Genomic DNA, 15,702 nt, shown 5'->3' with positions numbered 1-15,702 from the left:
TTCATCATCTAACTGATTGTTGGGTTTTGACTGCATTTCACCCCTTTCCACCAATTTCATTCTCCCCAAACTTAAAAAAAAAATTTCCATCACATAATCAACTACATCATCTCACTTTGGCAAGGAGTTATCCTTTGACTATGCTCAAAGCCCATCCTTAGAGCTTGTTTCATTCAAGAAATTTGCTCTGATGTGGAATGCTAGAACCTGAATAGCGGGATTCGAACCCAATATATGATCAGGATTTACGGCCTATGAATGAGTATGAGCTAGTGTTTTCGTGTCAGAACGTCAACAACATCATTAATTTCCTACGGTAAAAGATTAATTAATCGCTATCGACGATGATTTAAAGGTAAGTTATGATGTCTTAGAAAGCAAATTATGTATTTGAAAACCGGATTTTATATTCTATCGAATTTCAAATCTTTTTGTGAGCGATTTATAAATAAATGACATGTTAGAAATTGTTACTTCCGGGTTCATCTGAAGAAATATGAAATTTTTCTTCGACTTCATCCAATCCATCTGGACCTACTAAAATACATAATTGACATCCACTGAACCAGACTATCAATAATGGTTTTGAGTGCCATAGTTGGGTTGTTACAACTATTCCATGTAGGCCTACCGTAAAAAAGGGATAATAACGTTTTTTTTTAAATGAATGCCACAAAAACCACATTATTGACATTTTCATGATATCCTCTGACTATCTTTTTAGGCTATCAGGAAATTGGAAATAATCAGAAATGTCTTGGTTATCGGGATTGGCCAATAAGGCTGAGGAACTCTTGAACAAAGTGGACCAAACAGCTGCTGTGGCATTACAAAACGATGAGGAAGCTTCACCCGGACCCATGAAAAAACCGTCGCTTATCAGAAACACTACTCCGAAAACATCGGAGCAATCGTCTTTCATGTCTAATTCGCAAATAGGAACTAACAAGCCTAGCTATTCGACGAATTCAAATCCGATAAATACATTCCCGAGTGGTCCGAAACAAAATCACGCGACCACGAGAAATAATGGTTCCGGCGGCGCGCTGCTTACCGTCAGTAAATCACCAGCTCCGGTCAATTCAAAACCGAAGAAAGATAAAGACGAGGAACTGTTCGAGTTTTTGAACAGCGACGTCAAATTAGAAAATGGCAAAACGGAAGAACGTTGGAGCGTCGGGCATTCACGGCATTCTAGTATATCGTCTACCGTGTCGAATAAAAGTGCCACGAAATTAACGGTTGACAAACCGGAATCCGCTAGCCCTGAAAATACAGCATCAAAAAGTAAGCATTTTTATAGATTAGTGTATTATTCTAGCCATTGTAACTGCAAGGGCTAACCCCAGATGATGGGTATTTGGACTAGCAATTCTTAGACTCTGGTCAGATTTCACTTAGGGTTGTAGCCATGCTGTACAACGTTATGTTAGCCATGTTTTATTATCAACACATTGATTTCGAAAATTGAAGGTTCAACTCCTGAAGAACAGGAACTGGAATCTACGCCTAACGACTTAGAACCTCAGCCTGTAAAGAATGTTCAAGATGAAGTCGTCATTGCTGGACAAAGCGTTTCCTCAATGGAGCTCGAGAACAAACTATTGCGCAATGAAATCTCGTCCCTCAACGGTGAAATGGCTTCATTATTACAACGCGCAAAAAGCGCTGAAAAAGGTGATTTTTATATCTTTATTAGTCTACGAGGCTGATCTAAGGGATAAAAGCCACTTGCCAGTGGGTCAAAGCTTATCTGAAATTTCACTTGCCCCCTTAAAGATCCACTTGCCCTACACAGGCAGTCCGACTGTCAGCTCAATCATCTGTTAATCGATCGGAAAAAAGCTTTGAGACATGAAAGTGCACTAGCCCGGCGGACAAGTCATAATGGTAACCTTGCCCTAATGAATATACACTTGTCCTGGGCAATGGGACAAGTGCTTTAATCCGACCCTGTCTACTATAGTTTAACGCTCAAGTAACAATCAGTTTAAAGATGGCATTTTTGCGTTATAGAGTTGCGTCGGAAAGATGGTTTACTGAACGACCACGGGTCTCAGCTGTCGCAAAGCGATCAAATCGTCAGGGAGCTACAAGCTCGTGAAAATGACTTAATGGAGTCGTTGACGGCGAAGGATTCGCAGCTGGCCGTTTTGCGTGTACGAATCGAAGAGGCCGACGCCGAGGTCAACGATATGAAGAAGAAATTAAGCAGCGTTCAACAAGATAAAATGAGGTACGGTAAATCATTTCATGATGAAAAGTATTTCTAGCTACATATTAGTAATTGAAGTTAATACAAAATTTCAACAGTTTTTGTTATGTTAAAAACATAGGCTTGACAGTCTACAATACCCCGGTACGTTTAATGTAATATATTGAACATATTGTTATAGACTATGTGGAATATGGATTTTTACAGGATTTTGCAAGATCATTCAGACTCCTCTGGCCTGCAAAGTCATGCTCTGGATTCGTTGAAAGATAGATTACGCGACACTGATGCAGCATTACAGCAAAAAGAAGAGGCATTTCAACAAATTCAGGTACGTAGCCTATCATGCGTTAACTATCGTCTAATTTGACAAAATGCCTATGTCAGTTTGTGTATACTTTAAATTTCTGCAGCAAGAGCTGATGCAGAAGGAGCATCGACATCAAGAAGAACAGACGAAAATGGCTGAATCTCTGGCATTATCACATAAAAAGATGACTGAAGAAAAAAGTATCCTTAAACTACCAGAGTAATGAGATGTAGAGCAGATGACCGCTGGCCGTAGTTTTATTATCTTTGTTTCATTTGTTGGCCATTTTTGGCCCACACAGATGCCTAGATGCAAATGATTAACCCTGACCAGCTGAATATGATTCGTTTGTTTGGCATTAGTATCAATTCCTTAATTAAGATTACTTTAGCGAGAACTGCGGAGATGAATGCTCAGCTGAAAAATTGGAAACAGAATCACGATGCTGTGCGGAAGGAATTGACCGATTATAAAGAGAAGGCAGCGCGAATATTGCAGGTATAAATTCATGTAAAGGAGATTTTGATCCTCCTATATGTGGGTCTAAATTATCCGTTTTGGCTGAAACAGCTATTAATAAGGTTTACCCAGGATTCCATGTCTCTTTCTCTAGTCAAAGGACAAGTTGATCACTGCGCTGAGAGAAGGGTCAAGCAATACGATGGAAGTTGGAGCATCCGGTCCAGAAATCAGTGTGTCTTCTAGTTTCTCTTCTATTGAACTTGATCACATTTGTCAGGAGAGAGATCTTTACAGAGAAGAATTGCAGCAGTGTCGACTGACTATTGAACAGCTGAGAGGCGAGATTTCTGTAAGTGGTCGAATAAATCAAAGAAGTAGTGGTATATAAAGGGCAAAGAGATAGAATCAATTTTTTTCTGACTCAGCGAAAAACTGAACAAAATCAATAGAATTGAGGTCTTACAAATCTCAAATTGCTTGCGAAACAACAATTAACTTAGTAGCCATCATCATCAGTAATATACCAGCACTAGTAGCTTGATGATTCGATATGATGTTTTCACAGGATTTAGAAGTGCAGATGTCTTCGGAGGAAACAATGGCTCAGAATAACATCCAGAATTTAGAGGAACAGTTAACAAGCGAAAAACGAAAACGAGAAGATGCAGATCACGAAGTACTGAAACAGAAACAGGTAATGATAATAGATAGGAAAAAAACGCTTGAAAACTCGGACCAAATTTGATTCATCATTCTCGTTTGTAAAAGGAGCTACGGTGTGCACATGAGGAGCTGCTGAGACAAAAGACTGATTTCCAGTCGCGACTGCGTGATAGAGGTCTTGAAGTGGACAAACTAAGGAATCAGGTATCAGTCTTAAAGCTGGAATGTCATTTTTCACTACTAATGAAACAAATATTATATGATGAAAATTGAATCTTAGTTGACCATAAAACAGAACAGCACTGGCCAGGCGGAACTGGAAAGCCGTTTACATTCCCTCACTGAAAGTCTCATTCAGAAACAAACAATGCTCGAAGCATTAAGCACGGAGAAAAATTCTCTCGGACTTCAGCTAGAACGTCTGCAGGTAGGAGGATAAAATTAATGTTCCCTGTGTTTGCTATGAATTCAGAATACCAGTTCTAAACGCTTATCTTAACAATTTTCCAGCTGCAATACCAAGATATGCAGTCATCTGCAACAAGAGCCGCCACGACTACGCTACACGTGTCCGAAGACGATGAAAGTGAGTTTGAACTATTCTAATATTCTTACGTCTTTCTATGAATGAATAACGCACTCCTATATCACACTACTGAAATACTGATATTTTCTGTGTTTAGTTCGTCATCGACTGCCAGGTTTCATGCGCGAATCACCACTGGATACGAAGGTTGCGCGAGGCATGAAAAAAGCTGCCAATACGTTGGATCGTTTTAGGTAGGTATTCAAAAATGTCCAGGATATAAAACTACCTGTATACCTCTTTAAAATATGCTCATTCTATTATTCATTTACCATAATGTATATATATTTACAGTGTACGACTCGGTATTTTTCTTCGAAGATATCCAATTGCCAGAATATTTGTGATATGTTACATGGTAAGTATAAATTCTTTCTTAGTACTAATAAGAAACTTATCACGAATCTGGAAGAAGTGATGTAAACAAAAATATCTGAAGCATCAATTTCGACGTAAAATGAAACAGTTTTCCCTATTTTTTAATTCACCCAGCCTTATTATATGCTATTACCTATCAGTGCTAGAAATAGGAAAAAGCTTGGATTGATAGAAAAAATATCTGTTACCCTTCCAGAAAATGTTGAAGCAGGACATGTGTTCAAAACATAGTGACTCAAGAGGCCTAGTTACTACATGTAGACTGTGTAAATGCTGAAAAGATTGCTAAATCTCTGATCTTTCATTTTCAGGTTGCGCTTCATCTATGGGTATCGATCGTATTGTTGACCTATCAACCCGAGATCCACAGCCATGACTATCAACCACAAGCTCCGGATCAGAAACTGCCTCCTCAACCTCTGTAACATCCACTATACATTTCAAATTCCTATGATCATCTAAAATCGAATTGGAATTGGATATTAACAGCCACTTTATTATTTCAAACAATCGGTGCGAACTAGATTATGCTGTTTGTTCTATTTGAAAATTACCCGCAGGATACAAAGTTGGAATACTGTTATACTTCAGAAACTTAACTCAGTGACAAATTCTTTCCTGTTACCTTCGGAATAGGGACTGTTAGTTGTAAATGGGTGCAGAAAATGAGCATCCTCCGTTTTTCTCGAAAGGTACATACATTAATACTGTGATGGTAATGGGTTGTTGTTCTTTATTTTGTACCCGGTACCTATCGCATTTCTATAGTCTCTGGTTTACATTGTTGTAGTGAACTAAACTGTTTCAACAAGGACAGAACATATTTCGGTTATGTTCAGGATACAAGTGTAGAAATGACTATAATCGTTAGTATTAGTTTGTGCTAATTACATCCTAAGAATGTATTAAGAACTGATTGCTTTAAATACATATACATGTTTATGTACCAACTTTCTTTAAATATGGATTTTATTTGCATCTTGGTCATGTATACATCCAGTACCCTGTGTGAAACCTTCATCTTTCCCCGTTTTAAGAAAGTTGCAAAGTATATCTTCTGTAAATTATGAATATAATTATAATATATATATCATTTACCATTATGTAAATAAAAATTAAAATATAGCCTACTTTTTAACGTCTTAGATTCACTCACTTTTGAGGTTGGAATAAATAGTTGAAGGAATTCTGAACATCCCTATAAATGCAATAATGGATCCTTCTGCAAGTACTAAGCGTTTAAGAGTTACATCTTCACATTCACAACCAATTTTCTTATTCATTTCCATCATAAGCGTCAAGGCGATCTGAACGTATTCAAGCCAGGACCATTACATATTCAAAGGAAGGCGATTTCCGATGTTGACGTCCTAGAGTTGAATAAATTCTACCTCAGAAAAATTGTGAATGCCACAAAATCACCATATATTAAATAAATATACAGAACACTAAATTCGTAAAAAATTTGGAATTACCCTTTTATTCATTGTTATTTGCATCGATCTATTAAAATGCTTCTGTTCAAGTTTGTAAAGGATAAACAATCAATTTGTACATGACCTCATTTTACTCTATCTGGCAGATTAAGAAAATTTATCTCACACATCAACCAATACACCTAGACAGTGACTTACCAACACTGAAACAAGAATTTCTAGTAGGTTTTTCGCAATAGTACACATGTTAAATAAATGCCTGCAACAAAGAATCCATTATCATTGACAAAGTGAATGGCAGAAAATAGCTTTTTATCATGATTGTTATCATTTTTAAGCTAGACAATTCTAATTCAAAAGTTAATCAGTCAAAGAATAAGCAAGCATACAAAACCATCTGCCCGTAACCTGGAAAAAAGATACTTTAGTAATTTCTGAATATCTAAAAATATGATTTGTAACATACAATCGGCAAAAATTATTTCAATAGTTGCAACATATTTCACCTGGTTTTTACTTGGCTCTATAGCAAGCTAAAACCATGTAAAATACACACAAATTAAGGAATGAACCATTCGTTGTTTTACCAATAACAGATTTAGTGAATTGACAATTTACAATATATAAACAAAACTAACAATCGGTTACATATATCGGGTACAAATATACCACATATCAACATTGCTGCCAGTTGGCTGAATCAGGGGTAATCTTAAGAGCATGTCTATCATCTAACCCAATGTCTCTTTGTCAAAACATGTTCTCATAATCCTATCCTCAGTAAGACATCACTGCCGATTAAGTGCATCTTCGTCGTCTCAGAAATCTAGCACCTTTTGAGTAAAAACAAGTTGAAGATATCAAGGTGGATAGAGATCTCTTCGATCCAAATAACTTAGAAGGATGAACTTGGCATTGCAGTTAGGAATGAAAGGTTATAAGAACTAAATTTTTTCCCAAGATTCCAATGATCTGTCCAAAAGTTTGAATTTTCATTCTAACTGGAATGGGGTCACTCTGGGACCTCCATAGGATTCGTCTGATCATTTGAATAAGTCTCCATTGTCTGCTCATCAAGTTGTTCAGTCTCACCCGGGTTCGAGGGAATATTGGACAGTTCAGTCACATTTTTGTCACTTTCATTGGTTACGTGGTCATCGTGACCATTTTCCAGCCCCGGTTTCTTCGCATCAGAAACGAGCGTGTCATCTTCTTGCGCAATCTTTTCGTCTTCGTTAAGTTCTGACAGACGGTTTTCTTTATCGTCATTGTCTTTCATCGCCTCCGTGTCTTTCCCTCCCTCGTCCTCCTCGTCAACTTCAACCTCATTATTTTCCTCATTGTCGACCTTATTTTCGCCCCCTCCCTCATCCCAATCGCCGGCTTTATCGCCCATATCTTCGTCCTCATCCTCGTGATCGTCCACTTTCATATGTTCACGATGATCTCTCTGCGACACCGCTTCCAAGTCTTTCTCCAGTTTCTTCTTTCGCTCTTCAATCATTTCTGTAATTATGAACAAACCGTCAGAACCACGAAATTCGGTAAGTTACTGGTAAGTGCTACTGTCAGCAAGAGCAACTCCGCAATCAGTTGACCATAAACAAATAAAACCTACCATCGATCAGTTTACTCGTGTCTTGTTGTTTGCGAATCGTTGCGGGTATCATCTCTTTCGGAAGATAAAATATATGCGGTTTCGCCTTCGTTCGGATAAAATGGCGTAGATTTTTGTACTGGCTTTCCCACGTTTTGTGCTGCAAAAAAATGTCACAAAATATCAAATATAATTGAACACGATCTAATGATAAATAACAATTAGTTGTTGATTCAATGATATAACTCACAGCTTCGACATAGCCCATTTTGATTTCTAGTTGCCTGAGCTCAGCCTGTTTTTGTCTTCTTTCCGTGAATAATTCTTCGCGTTCTCGTTTCATGTCTTCTTTCTCTTGCACCGCTCTTTGGTCCAATTTTTCTTCGATGTCCTTTCGTTGTTTTTCCTGAAGCAAATCATCGGCTTTTTTAAACAAAACTTTTCACGATATCAATTTCCAAGTATGAGTCACAAAATATTTTGTTTCACCGCATTGAAAAAAAATTCTTCTTCACCTTATCTTCCGTAGCCTGTGACTCATTTTTGAACTTTTGCAATGTACCCAGCAACAATCCAAACATTCGACGATTCCTGCAATATCATATTTATTTCAAAAATAATACAAATGCTGTACATGTATACACCTCTTTTATACGATGTACTACGGTGGTATTCTCGGGGAAATTTCAAATTGCTAGGGTGTACATCTGGGTTTTAAAGATTTTGGGCATTTTGCTCAAATCAAAGGAGTTTCAAGCACCTTTAAAAACATTTTCCATTTCGAAGGAGTTTTTAAGGAATCAAAGAGTCGTAGGGACCCTGTCAATGAATAACTTGGTTTCAGTGGTAAAAAATTTTGTTAAATACTAGTTTGTAGGTAACTTAAAACAAAGAAAAATTCAGAATCAAAGTGGTGCATAAGATTCATCAATTGACAGATTATTTTCATATGAATGTACAACTTACCTAGCTTTGCCCTTAGTATCACTCGTTTGTTCATCCATTATGTCCTTACGGCTGCGTAGCGATGATAATGGAGCCACAACTGACGACTGGATAGCGTGCTAAAAATGAAACAACCGACAAACTTATGACTTTTTCTCCAGAATGGTAAATTTCGAAATCAGTTGAAAATTACATTGACTATTACTCACCTTCTTCTGAATATCCTCATCTCCACTATCCACCTGATGCCGCCTTCCTCTCCCCTCAGAATGTGACCCCATCCTAAAATTCAAAGAATCCAAAGTGATTTGAGTGATGCAACATGATCAGGGCTGTGAACAATTCAAGCAAAATGGTAGAATAACTCTGATGTGGGGAAAAGAAAATAAGTTTAAAACCCACTACATCTTATACAGAATTTAAAGGATGAAAAACTCCATTAATTCCATTTATCAAAACTCAAAATACACGATGTTTCAAAACAAAATATAGTGGGTTTTAAACATCATTCAAGTAAAACTGAGCAGATTTTCAGTTTTACGTAATTTATGGAAAATATAGTCAGCTTAAGATTCACATTCCTGCTTAAGTCCATTTAAAATATCTGAATTAATGGATTTTCACAATGAAATGAATTCAACAAATGCAACTGTTAAGGTACCTACCTGCCAAAAGCAGTACCGATATTTCTACGCTTCGCAGGCGGACCTCCATCACGTGCATCATCCACGAGACCACGTCTGCAAAAAATAGACGATCATTTTTTACCAAATATGTTGGCATTTAACAAATGAGAAGACTTCATTAAATATCATGTAACAAACCTCGCCATAGCAAAAAGACGTCCGCCTCTGGATGATCTTACATCTCCGCCAGGTACTCTTCCAGGCGGCCCTCGCCTACCTCCAGGGCCGGGACCACTACCAGGTGTTCTATATCAATATCAAAAGCATGAATTAGTTTTAGGCTGTAAGCAATGATTGTCAGCAATACCATACCATTAATTTTAACACCTAGGCCTAACAACTCACTGTCAATAATCAGTATAAGGTTAAGTAATTAGGCAAAAAATAAGTAATTGGATAATCAATCAGAATGAGCCATAAAGTGATAACGACAATAATTCCATATCCTACAGCGATAAAAATCGTTGGTCTCCTTCCTCGAGTGCGGAATTCTCATCTGACGCATTCATTTCGACTATAATAATACACTCTACCTATTCCGGATGAGCCTAATCTGTTAACCATATAGATGGCTGCAGTAGAAAGTTTGGCCGAAAGTTTGAAATCTGAGAATAGCTATTCTTAAACGGTAATACGTTCAATAGTAACTGCCATAGTTACTGGCACTGTTTCTTTTGCTAATTAGTTCGTCCACAAAGGATTAAATACTCGTTTATTTAGAGGTCACATGAAGGAACAGTAGCTTTAAAATTCAATCACAGTTAAAGCTTCTCACCTAAATGTTCGTCCCGTGAGTTTTTTAATGTTCTCATCTACTGACTTGAGGTTTTCTCGGGCCTTCAATAACTGCTCGTGCAAACCATCGACCGACGCCATTTTATCGTTCGTGTTGGTTAAGCGTAAAATCTGGATTCGGATTTTAAATAAAGATACGATTGAATTGAATATTTATGTGGAGCGGGAAGCGTTTTTCAATTTTTTTGCTCTGATCATTTTCCGAACCGATTTTCCTTATTCACACCTTTCATGATTTCTTGAATCGCGCGATAAAGGGACTTCACGATGCGGGTTGCTGCGCTTATCAGGTATGCTGAATTTTACTCCGCTTTAAAGTATAGATTTACTGAAATTGGTGCGGAATATCGATGTTGTGGTCGTACTAACTACCGCACGAAACCATTCCCAGAACAAACAGATGGCATATCTAATAATATTTTCAGTGGAGGCAAAGATAGTTGTTACAATATGATGCAGTGTGTTGCTCATGGTCACGAAATCATTGCCCTAGGAAATTTACATCCTGAAAGTAAAGGTATTTATCCTGGAGAATTGTTTGATTACGTTCAATCAAAAGCTGTTTTTAATACCCTCAACCCACTGAGTACCACGTAGGGCATTATTACCAAGTTTGATGTTTCTTTTACCCAATTGGGGAGAGACCAGAGAAGAACCTTCGACCAAGAAACTCTTGTCACCACCAGGATTTTAACCCATGAACCCTGGTTTTACGAGACGATTATGACCGGCGGCTTAAAACCATGCGACCACTGTGCCTCTCTTCAAAAGCTGGTGCATTAACTATTCATTTGCAGATGAACTTGATAGCTATATGTTCCAAACAGTTGGACACCAGGCAATTGAACTGTACGCCGAGGCAATGAGTGTACCTCTTTACAGGCGACAAATCAAAGGTTCATCTGTATCAATTGGAACCGACTATCAGAAAAATGATGAAGATGAAGTAGAAGATCTTTATGCTCTTCTCAGTGAGATGAAGGTGAACAAAAACAATCATTAGTCATTCGGGGGAAGTCTTGATTCACTACATGGATTCACTACTAGAATCACTGTATTTCTCAGTAGTTGCACTAATTTATTTCAATATTTCAGGAAAAAGAGAATATAGACGCAGTATCGGTCGGTGCTATTCTATCAGACTATCAACGCGTCAGAGTCGAAAATGTGTATGTTTCATTAACACCTTTGTATTCACGATTGTACATTTCAATTGTGAAATATCTGTAGTAAAGATTCTCTTGGTTTTCATTTTGTATCTAGCTGTTATCGTCTGGGTTTGACGCCACTCGCATATTTGTGGCGAAGAGATCAATCCGAGCTGTTGTATGAAATGATCAAATGTGGAATCGATGCTATCATCATTAAGGTAGCTTCATGGGGTAAATAAAGAAACATTGCAATTTTGAGTAAATATTGGTTAAGATATTTCAAACTCTTTCAGGGGACATATAATTACCTGGGGTTCTGGTATTGTTGGTGTTGAGTTTTAGTTTGAGAATCTGATAAATCGTTTTCTTCTTATCCGGTTGTACATGTTCAAATATTCATATTTCTATGATTTAAGGTCTCGTGCCTTCTAGGTTCCTTGGAAGGACATTGGAAAATGCCTATTCAGAATTTCTCGAGATGGTAAGCAAATCATTTTCTAACTGGTATTCAGATTCAGTTTCTAAGTGCTTCATAATATTGATAGAACTTTTTTCTTTTTTTGCATTCAAACCAGAAAGAAAAGTTTGGTTTAAATGTTTGTGGTGAAGGAGGTGAATATGAAACATTTACCTTAGATTGTCCACTTTTCAACAAAAGATTAAAAGTGTAAGCCAGTGATGTAGTATGATATTTTTTTTAATCTTCTCGATCTAGTGCTGAAACTGTGATTGTACTGATTATTCTCTTTGTACTTATTATTACGCTTAACAGTATAAAAGATGAACGACATATCGAATGTGATGATGTAATGAGCCCAGTTGGTTACATGAACCTCAGACAAGTGGAGCTTATTGATAAAATTGGTTTGGTAAGTGCGGAATAATTGCTTCATTGTAGACTCCTCTTTCATGATCATGAATTTGCTCTTTTAACGAACTACTCATTGTGGTTGATTTTACATCAATCTGACCTGGAAAACCTGGAAAACTTTTGAGAATCAGAAAAATCTAGAAAAAAATTCAGAGAAATTTGTAAATAGATGGAAAGTGGCCACCTTGTCTACCCGCATCCAAGCCTACCTAGCCAAAGAAGAGTCTACTGTATATTGTTCCGTCCTATTGATTTTCTAGGATATTTCTCAGTCACAGTTACAGCGTGTCGAAGATTTACCAATGAAACGAGATTCCGATTTAATCAAAGAACTCAAACTCGACGATTTCGACGGAACAGCTTTGGATTGTGATGATGATAAAAGCGTAAACAATTTGCTCAATCTACCGGAACAGTTGGATATGAAATTGTTATCAGATTCTAACCCAGTATGTGTTATGGACACATCTTCCAGTGATAGCGGCGCTTTCTATGTATCTGGATTGTACGGACTGAAACAGATGCACGAATCTGTTGAAGATATGACGTATTCGGTAATGGAGAGATTACGTAGTGTGCTCTGTGCGCGTGAATTCCTGATGTCAGATATTGTGGTGCTTCACTTGTTCGTTCAGGATATGAATGATTTCAAATACATAAACCTCGCTTATAAGAAATTTTTTGACCTGAATCCACCGGCAAGGTAGATAACAGTCGACTACTGGGATAAACAGAATAACTTCAAACTTTGACATTTAAAAAAATGTATTGTTATTGAGGACTATACTGGTTATTTTGTAGAGTTTGTGTTGAGGTAAACCTACCAGATCCTTTCCTCTTACAAGTTGATTGTTTTGCCTGTAAATGTAATGAACGAAAAACTCTTCATGTACAAGGACTATCCCACTGGGCACCGGCTAATATTGGCCCATACAGTCAAGCAGTGAAGGTAAATTCTACCAGGCCTAGTTAACACCTCAGTTTATCCGTATGTTTTTAGTACTGATTAAGTAATGTATGGATAAAACAGATAAACTATAGTTCTACGAATTATCTATGAAACCCAACAACGCATAACCTGGGTCCAGTTCCACAGTTCAGAGTTAAGATTTTACTCTGAGTTAACTCATTGAAAATGAACTAACTTTAACTCAGAGTTTACTCTAACTCACAACTGTGGAACAGGGTCTGGTATAATATCTACCGTAGTTAAAAAATGTTTAATTTGCATGATGTGACATACATTCAATATTGTCTAATTCGATTAATCTGTACCACTCCAAACTTTTTAAAAACCTCCTCTGTACAGTAAAACCTTCAACTTTGTCTTCTGTGAATTTCAGATTAATGACCGAGTATTTGTGGCTGGTCAGATTGCATTACGTCCTGCTAATCTGTGCGTTATACCCGGAGGTTTGATCGCTGAATCACGACTTTCCCTACGACACGTGAAACGAGTGCTGCGCGCTGTGTGTCCTCGAACGAATCTAAACTCAATCGTGTCAGCTGTTTGTTACGTGACGAGGTGGTCGTATATTCTAAAAGCTATGAGCGAATGGAAGCGGGCTATTGAAAATACGCAGGTATGTTAAATATGGTTATAAGTAATATTTGTTTCATACTGCATTCACCAAATGTGACCTTGATTACCGGTCAGTATGCAAAAAACATATTCCACAAAGGGGAAATGACCAGTAAAATTTGATCAGTCGAGTTGAATTATTTTTCAGACTAGGCCTACGTACCAATTTATAACTGTACAACGAGATCAACTTTCGATCCTTGAAACTCATATTTGTTTTACGCCTCTGCGTTGACGTATAGATGATTGATGGCTTTATGATGTTTATTATTGACAGCAATGACTGATTTCTATATGCATAACGATGGCGTTCTTTTTTAGCTGTAATGAGTGTATCTGTCTGGTTCTCAATATTTGTTATTCATCACAATTGCACAAAAACACTGTGAGAAAAACACGGTTTTGATTGAAATGATTGAATGGAGTTCCCTCGTCCTGCAGAATCCTCTCAATTGTTTTACTTATTATTCAAATTCAAACATTGCCCTGACTTACCAGTATGCTTATTCACATGTATATAGTTTCTATTGCATTTACTACATTTTCTGAATATATTTCAAGTATCAAATGTTACAATTTTATTTACCTATTAGCATAACATCAAGCCCCTTATAGAAGTTGTAGTAGTGTCGAGCTTACCTAAATGCGCATCAGTTGAGTGGCAAGTGTATGCTGACCCTAGTGATGAAAGCTACACAGGTAAGGAGAGGTTAGGAAACCTTGTAGGCCATCTGATATGGAGGTCACAAATTGTGGTATGTATATGTACATATATTTTATGATATAGGGAGTTTCCTTGCTTTTTAAGGGATCCAAAATGAAATGAAAATTGGCGATCTGACTGGTGATATCAAAATTCACTATCGAGATGAAGTAACTGGTGCAATGCATGTTAAAATAAGTACATGTAAGTGTAGGGAGTAGGGAATGAATTCCATAGTTTTGCTATATGCTAATAGGTCTGTAAAAGTAACTCAAGGTACCAGGTACTGGTAGTCGAAAGATGTGTTCAAAAGAGCCTTTATGTAATATGAGTGATCATTTTGTCACTGTCAGTAACATATCAGCCCTCCATTAAACTTAATTCTCCTTTTCAGCCAGTTCTCTGAAAGGTGTTGCTGTCTCCGATGTAGATGTCAAATCTATTCTTCAATCGTTGATAATTGATTACCTGCATGAATACAGATTACCTCCAGCTTGGACTCTATTCTATCGTACCGACCTTATCACATGGAGATCTTTACATTTATGTTAGTTTGTGTTCATCACATTCGACAAACACGGCCTTATATATTATGAAGTAATAATATTGCATGACTTGGACCTGGTGCAACAATTTCAGAACATTTAGTGCGCATTGTTTGTTTCACACGCTTGAAAGGCTGTGACAATTTGTTTATCTCCATTGCAGGTATTCAAGAGCTAAATGCTAGTCTGCCAAGCCCAGAGATGCCAATACTGACGTTAGTACCAATTCAGTGTTTCTACTCTAGTTCCCAGGTGCTATGCGTATGCACTTGAACTTCAGTCCTGATCGATACTGGTAATTAATTGGAAAACAATGGAATACACTGGAATTATTTCCTTGTAATGACTTGGGAGTATTTGCCACTTTCTAGATACTCATCCAAGAAAATCAATCTAGTAACAATAGGACATCTGCTTGTCGAGTGTTTGCATTTAGACCATGCTACTGTATGTGTACTTAATGCACCATGTGAATTGTCAATAACTGTTTCTTGGTTGCAGTAAATCAGATGAACTTTGTAAATTCTTGATTTGATTTGAATAAATTGAGTGTGTGAGTAAAAATCCTAAGAACAGAGTTATTCCTAATATACGTTCTTATGGTCGACAAATAAATGAAATTGTGTAGAGCCAATGAAGAATCAGTGAGATTATACTTCAGATAGAGTGCCTACTCAGTGGAGAAACTGACCCGACAATAGCATTGATGAATATTTATTGACTGGCGAGTTGGAGCGCTGTTGCCTTGAACAATGGAACAGCATACAACATCGAATA

At 37.3% G+C, this 15,702-nt stretch overlaps 3 protein-coding genes across 5 annotated transcripts; 2 read left to right on the top strand and 1 right to left on the bottom strand.

Annotated features, from left to right (window-relative positions):
* The first annotated feature begins 269 nt into the window (after nucleotides 1-269).
* LOC141905593 (golgin subfamily A member 5-like) lies at nucleotides 270-5,734 on the top strand. The gene is made up of 15 exons (XM_074794530.1): nucleotides 270-355; nucleotides 725-1,287; nucleotides 1,474-1,677; nucleotides 2,017-2,236; nucleotides 2,423-2,546; nucleotides 2,629-2,725; nucleotides 2,917-3,023; nucleotides 3,139-3,336; nucleotides 3,553-3,681; nucleotides 3,756-3,854; nucleotides 3,931-4,077; nucleotides 4,161-4,236; nucleotides 4,334-4,430; nucleotides 4,531-4,594; nucleotides 4,926-5,734. The coding sequence occupies exons 2-15, from the start codon at nucleotides 753-755 to the stop codon at nucleotides 5,037-5,039; spliced, it is 2,211 nt and encodes a 736-aa protein (XP_074650631.1). The 5' UTR covers nucleotides 270-355; nucleotides 725-752; the 3' UTR covers nucleotides 5,040-5,734.
* Nucleotides 5,735-6,073: 339 nt separating this feature from the next.
* On the bottom strand, nucleotides 6,074-10,170 carry LOC141903470 (pinin-like). Its single transcript, XM_074791592.1, has 9 exons — nucleotides 10,054-10,170; nucleotides 9,417-9,524; nucleotides 9,258-9,332; nucleotides 8,802-8,874; nucleotides 8,614-8,711; nucleotides 8,163-8,238; nucleotides 7,898-8,053; nucleotides 7,669-7,807; nucleotides 6,074-7,556 (listed from the first exon to the last, which is right to left on the bottom strand). Exons 1-9 carry the CDS (start codon nucleotides 10,152-10,154, stop codon nucleotides 7,063-7,065), a joined length of 1,320 nt encoding a protein of 439 aa, XP_074647693.1. The 5' UTR covers nucleotides 10,155-10,170; the 3' UTR covers nucleotides 6,074-7,062.
* Nucleotides 10,171-10,239: 69 nt separating this feature from the next.
* Nucleotides 10,240-15,471, top strand: LOC141911627 (uncharacterized). Of its 3 annotated transcripts, XM_074802618.1 has the most exons (15): nucleotides 10,240-10,363; nucleotides 10,499-10,590; nucleotides 10,871-11,055; nucleotides 11,169-11,242; nucleotides 11,337-11,455; nucleotides 11,641-11,705; nucleotides 11,800-11,891; nucleotides 11,997-12,093; nucleotides 12,356-12,798; nucleotides 12,897-13,044; nucleotides 13,439-13,678; nucleotides 14,271-14,376; nucleotides 14,486-14,584; nucleotides 14,775-14,927; nucleotides 15,089-15,471. In XM_074802618.1, the coding sequence occupies exons 1-15, from the start codon at nucleotides 10,341-10,343 to the stop codon at nucleotides 15,196-15,198; spliced, it is 2,046 nt and encodes a 681-aa protein (XP_074658719.1). In that variant the 5' UTR covers nucleotides 10,240-10,340; the 3' UTR covers nucleotides 15,199-15,471. The 3 variants fall into 3 exon arrangements, with proteins under 3 accessions (XP_074658719.1, XP_074658727.1, XP_074658734.1); XM_074802626.1 differs by lacking the exon at nucleotides 14,775-14,927; XM_074802633.1 differs by lacking the exon at nucleotides 10,240-10,363 and having other exon boundaries at nucleotides 10,566-10,590; nucleotides 10,956-11,055.
* Nucleotides 15,472-15,702: the final 231 nt, after the last annotated feature.

The sequence above is a fragment of the Tubulanus polymorphus genome, chromosome 1, assembly GCF_964204645.1.
Source record: "Tubulanus polymorphus chromosome 1, tnTubPoly1.2, whole genome shotgun sequence".
NCBI classification, from domain to species: domain Eukaryota; kingdom Metazoa; phylum Nemertea; class Palaeonemertea; order Tubulaniformes; family Tubulanidae; genus Tubulanus; species Tubulanus polymorphus.
Note: the sequence above shows the minus strand (reverse complement) of the source record. Positions and strands in the feature narration are given on the sequence as shown.

Excerpts from the sequence above, each read along its gene's own strand:
- LOC141905593 (XM_074794530.1), top strand. The coding sequence starts at position 753 with ATGTCTTGGTTATCGGGATTGGCCAATAAGGCTGAGGAACTCTTGAAC. Across the intron at positions 1,678-2,016 it reads CGCAAAAAGCGCTGAAAAAG|AGTTGCGTCGGAAAGATGGT; the intron begins GTGATTTTTATA and ends TTTGCGTTATAG. Across the intron at positions 3,682-3,755 it reads AAGTACTGAAACAGAAACAG|GAGCTACGGTGTGCACATGA; the intron begins GTAATGATAATA and ends CGTTTGTAAAAG.
- LOC141903470 (XM_074791592.1), bottom strand. The coding sequence starts at position 10,154 with ATGGCGTCGGTCGATGGTTTGCACGAGCAGTTATTGAAGGCCCGAGAA. Across the intron at positions 8,712-8,801 it reads ATGAGGATATTCAGAAGAAG|CACGCTATCCAGTCGTCAGT; the intron begins GTGAGTAATAGT and ends TTTCATTTTTAG. Across the intron at positions 8,239-8,613 it reads GATACTAAGGGCAAAGCTAG|GAATCGTCGAATGTTTGGAT; the intron begins GTAAGTTGTACA and ends ATGATATTGCAG.
- LOC141911627 (XM_074802618.1), top strand. The coding sequence starts at position 10,341 with ATGCGGGTTGCTGCGCTTATCAG. Across the intron at positions 10,591-10,870 it reads TTTACATCCTGAAAGTAAAG|ATGAACTTGATAGCTATATG; the intron begins GTATTTATCCTG and ends ATTCATTTGCAG. Across the intron at positions 14,928-15,088 it reads ATGGAGATCTTTACATTTAT|GTATTCAAGAGCTAAATGCT; the intron begins GTTAGTTTGTGT and ends TCTCCATTGCAG.